A 13,246-nucleotide genomic window follows, 5' to 3' on the forward strand; every position below is an offset into this window, starting at 1 on the left:
GCATGCATTTCACTTGTTGAAGACTAAACTTCGGACAGAAAGGCCCTCAAACAAACAGCATCTAAAAGCCGCTCCAGTAAAGGCCTGGCATAGCATTAAAAAGCAGGAAACCCAGCATCTGGTGATGTCCATGAGTTCAAGACTACAGGCTGTCATTGCCAGCAATGGGTTTACAACCAAGAAGTAGAAATGAACATTTTATTTTCAGCTTTGCCTAATTACTTTTGACCCCCTGAAATGAAGTGATTGTGTCAAAAAAAGGCTTTAATTCCTGACATTTGTATGCAACCTTATGTTCAACCCACTGAATTAAACCTGGAAGTCTGCAGTTCAACTGCATCTGAGTTGTTTCATTTAAAATGAATTGTGGTAATGTACAGAACCAAAATTAGAAAAAAGTTTGTCTCTGTTCAAATAATTAATGGAACTAACTGTATGTCATAGTGGAAGCTCGTTCATCAACTTCTTCTTTTTGGAGTTGATGGTTACATCTTGCTAAGGTAATTTCCCTTGTATATTTCCAAGCCAGACATTTAAAACACAGGATCCTATTGTTTAAATATGTGGGACCTTTTTAACAAGCTGATTAAGTTAACACCAAGGACAAGTATATGCCTCTGTCTTGTGGCAGCTGCTGCATCAGGTTTTCGCCTAAGCTTCTGCAAGATCCTGAAGGGGGGCAGCCCTGCTACCAAGGGAGTAATGAGCACCTTGTCAATGCAGGTGACTTAAATTTCTCCAAAATTCTGTCATGCTTTTTTTTTATTTTTTAAACAAAAATGTTTTGCTTATCAGAGACATAATAATTTGATTGGTGTATGTGAAACAACACTAGTTTAAATTCTACTTTAAATCATATACACATTTATGTACAATAAATTGTGACTTCATATGAACAGGCATGTGTTGTGAAAAGTTACCCACACAAAGCCCAATTCTCACAGTTTTATAAAACTTTGTTCATAACGTAAGCTTTATTTAAACATTAGAAAACCTAAAAAAAAAAAACTTGCATGCTATAGTGCAAACAAAACCCCATAAACTGGCTTGTGTATATTAGTCTCCTGGTAGCATAGCAGACCATATGACTTTGTGACTGTCTCCCCATTTAACACGTTTTTTTTGCTGGGCTTTTTTAAGCACTAACAAGGGTATAGTTTTTCTGAAGCACAGCAATACCACCCTTCTTATACACTAGATTTAATATCCCTAAGTGTTTCTCTGTGGTATGTTTTCTTTTTTCTATAGTAAGGTCCGGGCCAGTGTCTGACTCTTCACCTGTAAGAGTCAGATTTCTGCACTTTTCCATTCATTGTTTGAGACTGTTGGTTTCCTCCTCTCTGATTAAAACCTTTGTTCAAGGGGTCATCTATCTGGTCCTCTTAAGCTGCGTACACACTTGCAATTTTTGTCGTTGGAAAGGATCTTTCACGATCCTTTCCAACGACAAGGGGCTGCAAGATGCATGAACGATGCTGTACATACAGCACCGTTCATGCTCTATGGAGAGGGGAGGGGGAGAGCGACGGAGCGGCACCCTGCTGCGCGCTCTCCCCCTTCCCTTTCATTACGATCGGCTGTCGTCCATCGTCCGTGGATCCGGCAGGTCGGTCGTCCGGACGATGGACGACACCGACTGTACACACGACAGATTTTCGCCCGATAATTGGCCGATGCCCGATTATCGGGCGATAAAAATCTGCCGTGTGTACGTAGCTTTAGTTAAATTCTGAGTGAGTTAGCTTTTAATCATGAGATAGTTCCCTTCTTCTATCTTAACCCAGATAATATTCCCCCATTCATGTCTCCAATTTGTTTATTAAAAGGAAATTTCCCTTTCCCTTTGGGCTATACAAGCTTTTCAGGCACTGCTTTTTTCAGGAAAATTTAATTCCTGCTATGCCAGAAGAGCCCAAGAACGGAGTCCTTTCCCTTCCCTCATCTCTAGGTTGGTCAAGCAGACCAGTATTCAGGATCATGGTCTTGAGGATTGGGTTTTCCCACTCCTTTCTGTTACGGTTCACTGTACTCGTCAATGAGCACCTAATAGGGGTTTCAGCATTAGGCCTCTTTCTCAAATTTATAATGGTATTTTTTTGTCTCCTGTTGACACATTTTTTAAGTTTTACCATATAGCCATTTACGGCTTATTCTATAATAGGGTGAGTCTGCTGTTTTAGTTATTTTTTTTTTTTTTTTTTTTTTTAACCATGTATAACCTGCAGCAAGATTCCAGACCTATCCCTTGCATTTGTACAACATACTTTTGAAGCTTTGCGTGGGCCCAGTGGCTTTCCTTTGGCTTGCGTGCAGGTAGAAGTATACCAGGTTGTTGAGTTTAAGTTGGAATTTTTTGAGGTTCTTCATTTGAGTTCTTTTGGCAGTCTGGACCAGGTTGTCCTAGTATAGTGGCTTAAGAATCGGATTCTTAGTAGAGGAGGTTTTTTGTCCTACCTTATGAAGAATCCTCAGCCCAAATGCAAGTCGCATGGGGCCAGGAGAGGTCATGGGAACTCTTGGTGTAACAGGCAAGTTTGTCAATTGACATCCTGGATCTTTGGGTGACTACTGTAGCACTGATCTGTAATGTTGGTAAATGTATTGATCTGGATTCAGTCTTTCAACATGGTCAGTACCAGAAGTCTTGCTGCAAAAAAGACAACCTATACTGCTTATATATTAGTAGAGTGAACTATGGAGAGGGATGGTCATGAGACATGACATGATAGCATATAGTGTTTAGATAAGTTGGGGCAGGTTCCTGTAAAAGAGGTTCAAATGGAGACAAGGGGAAGGACAGCTTAGACTTCTGAGGAATGGGATTGTAGAAGGTCCATATTGTAGAAGGTTGCCTATAGGCTAACTATCACAAAAGTGTGGGTAAGGTATAGTCTGGTAGGATAGTAAGAGAAGGGAAGGAACCATTATGCAGAATGGTTCTCTGCACTAGTCTGCTTTAGTTCAAGTCTAGAAATGTACATGAAATGAAAGAGAGAGGAAAAGCCATTTATAAAATAAATTTCATGCCATGATTCCTATAAGGGTGTGCATCCTACCAAATCAAGAATATTCTTTAAAATGATAGGTTTTTATTTCAAAGATAGTTTAGGGGGAATAACTGGGAGGGGTTTGCTGGGATGACAAAGATAGGGAGGATAGGATAGGAAATACTATAAGAAGGGAAAGATAGGCAATGCTCTCTCTGAACCAAAATCAACCTGGTACAAATACATATGCAACCAAAAAGTCCCAATCTGCACCAAGCAACCTCTTGGGGGATTGCTGGACTTGTAAGCAGAGCAAGCTGGGCCCCACCCGTGGAAATATTAAAATATGGCTTAGGGAAACCTACTGTGTAGCAGAAAGGGTTAAAGAAGGTAAGAGGAGGGCTAGTATCAGACTGCAGGAACTATATAAATTACAACTCTATCAAACACTTCCTGTAGAAATTAGAGCAAGATGGGGGAGATCTGAGGCAAGCTGGAAGTCAGGGACAAGAACACACTCTAGTCAGCAGTATATTACTATAAAGCAACAGAAGTACAATCAGAAAGGTAAACCAAAATAAAAAATAGGTATTGAAGTGTCAAAGCTGTAAAGCCCATCAAATGTAGGCACAGAAAGTAAGAGCAGAGACATTTGGTAGAAAATCCCCAAAGACACACTCTGTGAGGTGTAAGGATAAGTCTGGTAAGTTAGAGGGAGGGTTGCACTCAAAAGGTCTACAAGGTAAATTCCAAAGCTTTATTAAACAGACAGATGATGGCTGGAATCCATAAGCAAAGATTATGTGGGAAAAAGGGAAGTTCAAAGCAGTAGCCAGACATGGGCAGAAGATCCCTGCAGAGGTTGTCAGTTGCATTAATGTACGACGACATTGAGCCTTTCTGTGGGCATGCTGACAAAGTAAAACAAGAAACTGTCCCAAACAAGGGATAGGTAGTTGCTTGTGACCTTTACGTATTACCAAGGTTCAGATAGTAAAGATTTGTGACATTTTACCATAGCAATGTTCTTTACAACTACTGAGAAGGTGACATTGTTGGGCCTCTGTATGGGCAGTAGAGAAGGGAGCTACAAATTCCTGAACTTGATCAGGAAATACACTGGGCATTGAATGGCATGGTTTTTATCCAGCTTCATTTTTGGAGAAGTAAAGGAAAGCATTTTTGGCCCTATAGTAGTGCACAAGGTTTCAGTGCTCTTTATTTATCCAGTGTGTTGAGGGAGATTAGGCAGTAGAGTGATAAGTGCCCCATCAAACTAGGTTTAAATGTATCTAATTTCAGGATGTTCAACATGTACTTCCTGAGTGTACCTTGGGCAACAATGTTGTTGAACAACATAGAATAAGTAGTTTCCAGGTGAATCATTTTAGAGTAAATGGGAATATGTTTTAGCTCTAAGAGATTGCAGTTCAGATTTGTAGCTACGCTCGAATCTCTGGACAAAGCATTCCATCTCAAAGTATGTCAGCAAGGCTTTTATGCATGCCCACCAGTCCTAGTCCTTGCCAGAGCTTGAATAGGAATAAAATCCCAGGTGAGGGAGAGGTAAGAAGCTGGGTGGTTTGGCCCTGTTCTGCTATGCCTGCATGTCCAGCAAGCGCAGTCTTTTGAGGTGAAGAATCTGGGGAAAATTTCAAAGGAACAGCTTGGGGAGTAAGAAGAGATGGTAGCAGCAGCTTAGTGTTTAGGCATCTTATTTCACTATGCATAGACCACATCCTCCATGAAAAACAATTTAAAAATGATTTACTAAAAATAATTTATAGGTTATACAAAGACCAGGTGTTGTTTGTCAAATCTGACCAAATAATGACTTACTGCCAACATCCCTATTTTTTAAAAAAAATATACATTGCAAAAGTTTTTTTTGTGTTACTTTCAAGGCAGTACACATAGAACAATGAATATAAGAACTATTTATTAACAAACATATCCTATTTTCAAATTCACAAGACAAAACACAAGCTATAGCCACCATGTTCCAATGGTTTTAGAATGCAATACACAATTTCTGGCTAGACATAGAGGTTACACTACTTGGTTTAACAGCCTAAACTAGAAAACCGCTTCTTCAGGGTCTGGTTATGTACAAAGCCAATGAGTACAGAACACTACAACAGAATACAAACTAAACAATGTTTTAATACACAATGTGCATACCATAATAACAGAAATTCAATTGTAAAGTGCACATACCTTCAAACAGAAATGGTGCAACTTAGCCGTGGTCAGGAATCGGCTCAAGAGACATGGAGGGCCACCACAGCAGAAAAAAATGGACACAGGCTCAGACATGAAGGCTCAGGATACCCACATAAGCACAAGATAGGGGGGGGGGGACATGTGTATATATATTTTAAAAGCATAGCAAAAATATGTATGTTACTATGTGCTTCTGTAGGCTCAAGCATAAGCACCAGACAAGGAGCATAAAAGCTGAATCCAATAATAAGAAAAATCCATATAAAATTGATACAAAATGATAAAGAATATTTATATATAATCACCAATCCCATAATAAAAACTACTTACACTACTACTTAAAATGTATAAAGTATAAAGTTAAAATTTCCCAAGCAATTTCATACCTAAAAAGAAGTATATAATCTTAACCTGTAACTAGTTTTTAATATGGATTTTTCTTATGGGTGTTTCTTATGTTGAAAGCATCATGTAGGAGACTTAAACATCCAAATATCCCAGGTAGGTAGAAATACATATACTTCCTTTTGGGTTTACTAATTGTTTAGAGAGTATGCATAGCCAGAATTTTTGTGGCTCACATAGGGTTTTTTGTGAGTACCATTAAACCGTTGTACTATTGAAGACATGTTTCCTTACTTTCCTAGAGATGCAATAGGAGGTTAGTGGAAATCTTGCGAAATTGGGGAATGCCTCCCTTGGTTGCCCCTGGGAAAGGTTCCCCATAAAATTTCCTCACTTATTCTGCTGATAATACTGAAATGCGTTTTATTTTGTTCTACATGGTGATAGTCATCAGTACCAAAAGAGGGGTTAATCTCTCCAGTGGGGAAACAGCCTCTTTTACCCTTTTTTTTCTTACTTTTCTTTTAGGAAATAGTGCGAGGTAATCGATATCGTACAATACACTGGTCATTTGTGGAATCTCTTGAACCTCCCAGAGTAGTGCAGGTCCGATGCCCTGAAATGGTCTCAAAGGGGAATCTTTATGGTCAAGTGACTGTCCGAATGCACAGCAAACAGGTTAGTGGCAATCCTCCCACTATTAGAGGTGGCATATGAGACTAAGATAGCATGAACACAGTTCAATACAATGTCTATCTGTATTGTAGATGAGCCCATGTACTGCGAAATTGTTATATTTCACTACCACAGTATTTTTGTGGCTGAAGTATTTTCAGAGCCAAAAAAATCACCAACTGCTTTTAAGCCCATTACGTATATTGCATGCTGAAGATAATCATTCACAATAATTACTTTACTTAATTTGCAATCTACTGTTAAAATTGTGATTACAGACCCTTATCATCTACGATCGGTTTGGCCGGGTTGAATGTGGAAAGGATAAGCCCCGAGATGTATTAGAGTATGTTGTTTTTGAACGCCACTTGGTGAATCCATATGGAGCATGGAGAATGCATGGCAAAATAGTGCCTGCCTGGGCACCTCCCAAGGAGCCTATTGTTAAGGTAAGGAAATATCGTATGAAAAATGTAACCATGCTGTTGCATGGCTGTTGAAAAATCCCTCAACTAAAATACTGTGGCAATTTTACTTTACTTTGTTTTGTCAACTGTGAATTTTGATATTTCTCACTTGTAATCCTTTGTTCTAAGTAAATATTACTTATATGCTAAAAAGCCCCCTCTCTCTACTGTTTGATTATTCTAATCTAGGGCTGGCATAACAAAAAATTTGGATGTATATAAAGGCAGATCTCAACTCCCTAACCCAAAACTATGGCAATGCAGTTCAAGTACTATGCTTTTAATTGACAAAATAACTCAGGCTGAAAAAGGCTCAGATCCATTGAGTTCAAACCGTCATAATCTAGATAAAAACTTATATGTACATTTGGTCCAGATCTAGGCAAAAAATCCTTATAAAAACATGGTCAAATTTATTTCAACAAAGGAAAAGAGTTCCTTCCTTACTCCATAAGGCAATCAGATATTCCATGGATCAACAGTGTCTGGTTGGTGACATTCATTTTAAACTTTAATACCTAGTTATATTCTTGTGCCAGAAGAGTGTGCAGCTTTTTCCTAAAATAGTCTATAGAATGTGATAAACTACTTCCTGAGGGAAGAATCTATTCCATATGCAGACACTAAATGTCTACTTCAGACTCGGAGTTCCCCCTTGTCTTTAGCAAATATTTTGAAAGCATGTGATTGAATCATCCCCCCCCCCCCCCCCCCCACCCTTTCAACACCTCTTCTCAAGGGAGAATAGATTCAATTTAGATCTCTCATTATAGCTGAGCTCCTGCATGCTTCTTATTTTAGTTAACCTTCTCTGGATTCCAGATGAGGTCTAACTAATGCTTTGTATGGGGGCAGGATTATGTCTGTCTCTACAGTCTATAACTTTAGAAATTGTGGCTTGGCATTGCATGATAATAAGTCAATGACATGCATGTTAAAGTTCTTAACTTTAAATTTATCAATTTTCAATGCCATTTGCCACCTGGCAGCCCAATTAAATAGTTCATTGAGGTCACATCTGCAAACACAGAAATTTTATCTTTTAAAACTAAACTATATATCCTTTATAAATAACCTAAAAAGAAAGAGTCCCAGGGGTGTGCCCAGTGCATTCCTGGGTAAACTGCAATTTGTTGGAACTCCATGCCCAATTAATGGAATCTACTTTAGTGCTTACCATAAGCACTCTAAAAGCACCAAAATAGCCAGCGTGAATGTGAACCTCAGCCCGGGCTTCTCCCTGCCAGGGAATCGCACAGCACATGACCATGCCGCAAAGCTGCAGTCTCAATTACTGCCCAGTGCAGAACCGCTGGATGCTAGGAAAGCTAATCTGAGCACTCCTTCACCACAGACAAGCTTTTTGTTTCAAAGCCATGTTTTTTCCCCTCTTCTCATGGATAACTTCCATCGTTCTGAGCCCTCTGTCACCGAGTCGGACTGGTAGTCACCCCTGCTGTCCTTACCCACAAGGCAGGGATTTAAACAAAACCTTGTCGGGCTGGAGGTCAGCTGTAAATTGGAATTTCAAGCTATGGGATACTCCGTCTAATAGGGTAACAAGCACAACCTTAACCTTAAATGCTGACATTTCTACCCCACTCTTTTTATCACATCATGCTGTATAGAGAAACACTTTCTTAAAGTTGATGCAGAAAACTGCAAATCAATAGAACACTATTATAATTAGGTACCTGCCTGAATCTGTTCCCCAATTTGACCTTCCTGCTGCGTTACACTCAATTTTCTCTAAATTACTGGTCAATCCAGAGGATAGACATTAAAGTGGACCAAATTCAAAAGGACTTTGGACCCACACAGTTGAAAAAAGGTGCATGAGAGACCACGTTCATTGAATTTGCTGCAGCTCCTATTCTTCAACTAATGCCAGATTTGTCCAAATATACTCTCTACTTGCCATGCTCTGAGGTCCCTACTGTCTGTGCTGAGTGCAAACCTAACTGCTGGGGGTGCCCCTTTCACCTCATCCACAAAGAAGGCAGGAACCATATTTTTAGGGGCCCTGGATCCCTCTCATCCTTTCAGATCCTCACTTCCCATCTATTGTGTTGGCATATTAGCCTTCTGGGATACTTACTTTATGGTGGTCTTGGAACCGAACACAGCTTGACCAGTCATCTTTATCTGGTTGAGGCTCACATCACCCTAATTCAGTGCCATCACAAAACTTGGTCACCTGTTTGTAGCTCTTGTACATGATAGCTCAACTTGTTCATTGAGCCATTAGTCTACAGCACTGCCAGTATGCCAGTATTGCTTCCCAAAATGTCAAATGTTCAAACCAGTGGAGCTAAAAATATCTAAATATTCCAATATGATAAAATATTATAAAAAATGCTTGATGTAATTAATTTTCTAGATATCCTGAATAAATCTAGGTATAAATGCTGAATTTAGAAGAATCCATTGATTCATTTAGAGAAAGTTCAGTAAAAATCTGTTTTTAAATGGCAGAAATAGGATTCTAATAATAAACAGTCAAGTAATGCAGTATTATATATATTTTATATAAAAGATACAAAGTACAGGATTAATTTTTGTGACGGCAGGGGTTATATCTTTATATGCAATCATTACACACGAACATGATTTTTCCCCAACAGGATATTTTTTAAAGACATTACACTCGCAGCAGACACAAATTTGAGTTTATTTAAATTGTTTTACTCACCATTTTACCACCTAACTTTTAGTTTACTTACATTTTTATAGACAAATTAAGGATGTTGCTATGGGAGGGATTGTTTATTACAAGAACATTGAATCTTTAATTTTTTTAAGGACATTTTATCGATTATATGGAAAAGGGACACAGAATTGCTGATTAAATTTGTTTTTGTATGGAAAGGGGACACAGAAGTTACATTTAAAGGATCTTAACCACCTGAGCGTTACACTGAGGTCTAGATTTCTGTACCAAAAGTGATCCACTGTTTTTCATGAAATTTTTTTTTTAAATTGTAGACCTGTAACTTACAGAAATATGTCCGAACAAGGGTTCTAGTAGATATTATGAATATAAAAAATGTTTGAAACGCACAATCATGTAAAAAAAAATACTTTTAATAAAATTTAAGGAAATTAGGCGAAGATCAGCAAAGGTAAGATAAGACACAGTGTTACACACTAGCCATCCAGGGAATAACTGGCAATTTTTAAAACTTTGATTCTGTATTTATTGGGGTTTGTTTTGAATTATTTTGTATTTGATTGGATACGGGAATTTGTATCCAATCCAATACAAAATAAGAATTTGAATTTCCAAGTTATTTGCTTTTATTTTATTTTTTTTTATTGTATTGGATTGGATACTGGAGTTTGTATTCAATCCAATACAAAATGAGCGTTTGAATTTACCAGTTATGTACTTTGTATTAATTTTATATTATTTTGTATTTGATTGGATACGCAAGTTTGTATCCAATCAAATACAAAATATAAATTTGAATTTCCAAGTTATTTACTTTTATTTTATTTATTTTTTTATTTTTGTATTGGATTGGATACGGGAGTTTGTATTCAATCCAATACAAAATGACAGTTTGAATTTACCAATTACAAACTTTGTATTTATTTGAATTATTTTGTATTGGATTGAATACAGAAGTTTGTATTGAATCCAATACAAAATGAATGAATGAGTTTCTATTTGAATTTCCCGCACACGCGCCGACGTCATCACGCACGCAGAAGCCTTCCGTTTTTTTTTTTAAGAACCCGTGGGGTTCTCGTTTCACAGATCATCCGGCGCTGGACGAAGAAGGACGTGGACGATCAGCGGGACCAGGTAAGATGGCGGCCGGTATCTTGTGTTCCGCTGGCACCCGACGCTGGAGAGGGAGATCGACAGACGACGATAGACGGAGGACGACGCTGGAATAGGAAAACGACGCTGGATGTGCACAGCGGGACCATGGAGGTAAGGATGTGACAAAAATACGGGCTTAACCATCCTAGCCATTATTTTTTGCCCGTACGAAGGTCGGGCTTAACGGCTAGGTGGTTAACATCAAATCAATTAATAAACATGTTTAGTAAAATAAAATGTTTTTTTTTTTTTTTTTGTCTTCAACAAAATGGCGGGCCTGAAGGCTGAAATTCCCTATTGTACCCCTCCAAACCTTCTATGAAAAGCCCGGGGGAGGGGGGGATGTAACAAAGGGTTATCAAGCAAAGGTGTCAATTTGGAAGACAAATCAAAGCGATTGTATGCTGAGTGCCAATTTTATATAGTGAGTCTCTTGCGGGATCTTGGATTGGTTACTGAGTGTGACCTGTAGGACACCTATTGGCTGACACTTTCACCTAGCTAGGGATTGGTTATTTCAAACTTCAGGAATTTACTAGAGCTCCCAGCTAATTTGATATGGGAAGCTGGAGCCAAAGCCAGGTGGGGTAATCTAATTTTTTAGAGGTCAATAAAAGGTTCAGCTGGGTCATTACCCCAACCCACCTGTCCAGTTATTCATCTATCATCTGCTGACTCAGGTTTGATTGATTTATTACCCCTTTAAGGCCCTACTGGTAACCAGTGTGTTATTAGAACTGTATCTGTTTACTGGCAGCTATCCATCTGTCCATTGTGTGACTGGACAGGGTTAAACACATCACAAACATTTCCATAAATGCTTTCCTGCATTGTTTAATGATACTTAATATGAAACCTAACTATTGCGATATGGCATATAGTGTATGTATATCCAAGGGAATATAGGGTACCATGTGTGTGTATGTATGTATGTATATATATACAGTGGTACCTCGGTATAAGTCCTTAATCTGTTCCAGATCCTTATACGTATGCCAAACAAATTTGGTTGTATAAAATAATTTAAATACTGCCTAATATAAAATACATAACAACAAAAGCAATTAGATGAAATAAATGAAAATGTAACCTTACCTTGCTGAGAGGTGTCGAGTGCCTTACTAGTATCGTGCTGAGAAGGGAGGAGGAGGAGGAGATGTTGTTTTTTGGAAGGAAAGTCCGCTTCCAATAAAACTTTAAGAATTTGAAATTCTTGTGTTTTTACTCTTTTCTGCCTCTTTTCCGCCTCTTTTCCCTACTTGGACCTGGTTAGGGATCTCCAGGTTTGACTTTTACTAAAATTCTGACCAAAGAACTTTGCTTCTGCCTTTTCCTCAGGATGTTTTGGAAATGTGACTTTGGCAAAGATTTCCTTGATAAATGAAGTAGGGGCTTCCCTTATCTCCTCCTCTGAGCCTGAAGAGAGTGCATCCATCTAAAGGTGCGTACACACTTCCAATTTTTATCGTTCCAATCGAACGACGAACGATCGATTGGGCAAAAAATCGTTCGTAAAAAAGTAACCAACGACGCCGACGAACGAGGAAAGTCGCTGGAAACGAACGACCGGACCGGCGGATCGGATTGGACGACGATCGTTGAACATCGTTCGTGTGTACGGTCGTTCGTTCATCGTCTATGTTCAGAGCATGCGTAATGAACGAACGTCCGTTCACTTTCCTGTCGTGCACATAGTTCCTCTATCGCTCAAACGATCGTATCTATTGTGTGTACAATATCTACGAACGATCGTGTCGTTACCTCTATGTGCAGGATCGGTGCTATACGATCGTTCGTGTATATCATGCAGGAACGTTCGTCGTTCGTTTTCCGACGATAATAATTGGAAGTGTGTACGTAGCTTTAGTCTTGTGCTCCTGCTTCTCAAGTTCCTGCAGCTCTCTAGTGGTCAGCTCCAGTGCCCCTCCACTAACTCTTCCACATTAGCATCCCTCACATCCAAAACTATGGACCTGCCAAGAGAGGCAATATCCTCCACTATAGTCACAGCCTCAAAGGTTTTTTCATTCACTGTTTCTGGCCACAAATTCCTCCAAGCAGAGTTTATTGGTATGTAGGAAACTTCCTGCCAGGCTTTGTCATTGAGAGTTATGCAATGGGTGATATTAAAGTGATCTTTCAAATACTCTCCCAGGGTTAAGTCTGAGGTCACTTCAAAGCACCTCTAGAATAGTGTTTTAGTGCAGAGTTTCTTGAAATTACTAATGACCTGCTGGTCCATGGGCTGAATGAGAGGAGTTGTATTAGGGGGGAGGAACTTTACAGTGATGAAGTCTAACTCTGGCAGCACATAGTCCTGCAAGCTTGGAGGGTGAGCTGGAGCATTGTTCATTATGACGAGGGCCTTCAGAAGCAGGTTTTTCTCCTCTAAATAACTTTTTACACTTGGCCAAAAATATTTTCTGGTTACCCAAGCCTTGCTGTTTGACCTCCACATCACAGGTAACTGAGTTTTTTGCACTTTGTTTCTTAAAGGCCCTCGGGTTTTCAGAGTGGTAGATCAGTAGAGGCTTCTACATTGGCTTGTGCCCTGGCAATGCCTTCTTTTGTGTAATATAGGTCCTGTACAAATGTGGGCAGTTGCAGCTAGTCTCGAGAGAAGTAAACAAGAGTTCTAGCTTGCGAGTCGTATTCCAAACAAGCGTCGTATACCAAGCAAAATTTTTTGCGTCCAAACAGGACCTGTACCAAGTTGGACT

The 13,246-nt window shown here is 39.1% G+C and overlaps 1 protein-coding gene across 1 annotated transcript in view; it reads left to right on the forward strand.

Moving 5' to 3' along the window:
• MRPL45 (mitochondrial ribosomal protein L45) overlaps positions 1 to 13,246 on the forward strand; it is a 51,364-nt gene that overhangs the window by 33,170 nt on the left and 4,948 nt on the right. Inside the window, exons 6-7 of the mRNA XM_072414914.1 lie at positions 6,084 to 6,233; positions 6,509 to 6,679. Coding sequence (XP_072271015.1) covers positions 6,084 to 6,233; positions 6,509 to 6,679 — 321 coding nt within the window. The remainder of the gene's footprint in view (positions 1 to 6,083; positions 6,234 to 6,508; positions 6,680 to 13,246) is intronic.

This window comes from Pyxicephalus adspersus, chromosome 6 (genome assembly GCF_032062135.1).
Source record: "Pyxicephalus adspersus chromosome 6, UCB_Pads_2.0, whole genome shotgun sequence".
In the NCBI taxonomy this organism is placed as follows: domain Eukaryota; kingdom Metazoa; phylum Chordata; class Amphibia; order Anura; family Pyxicephalidae; genus Pyxicephalus; species Pyxicephalus adspersus.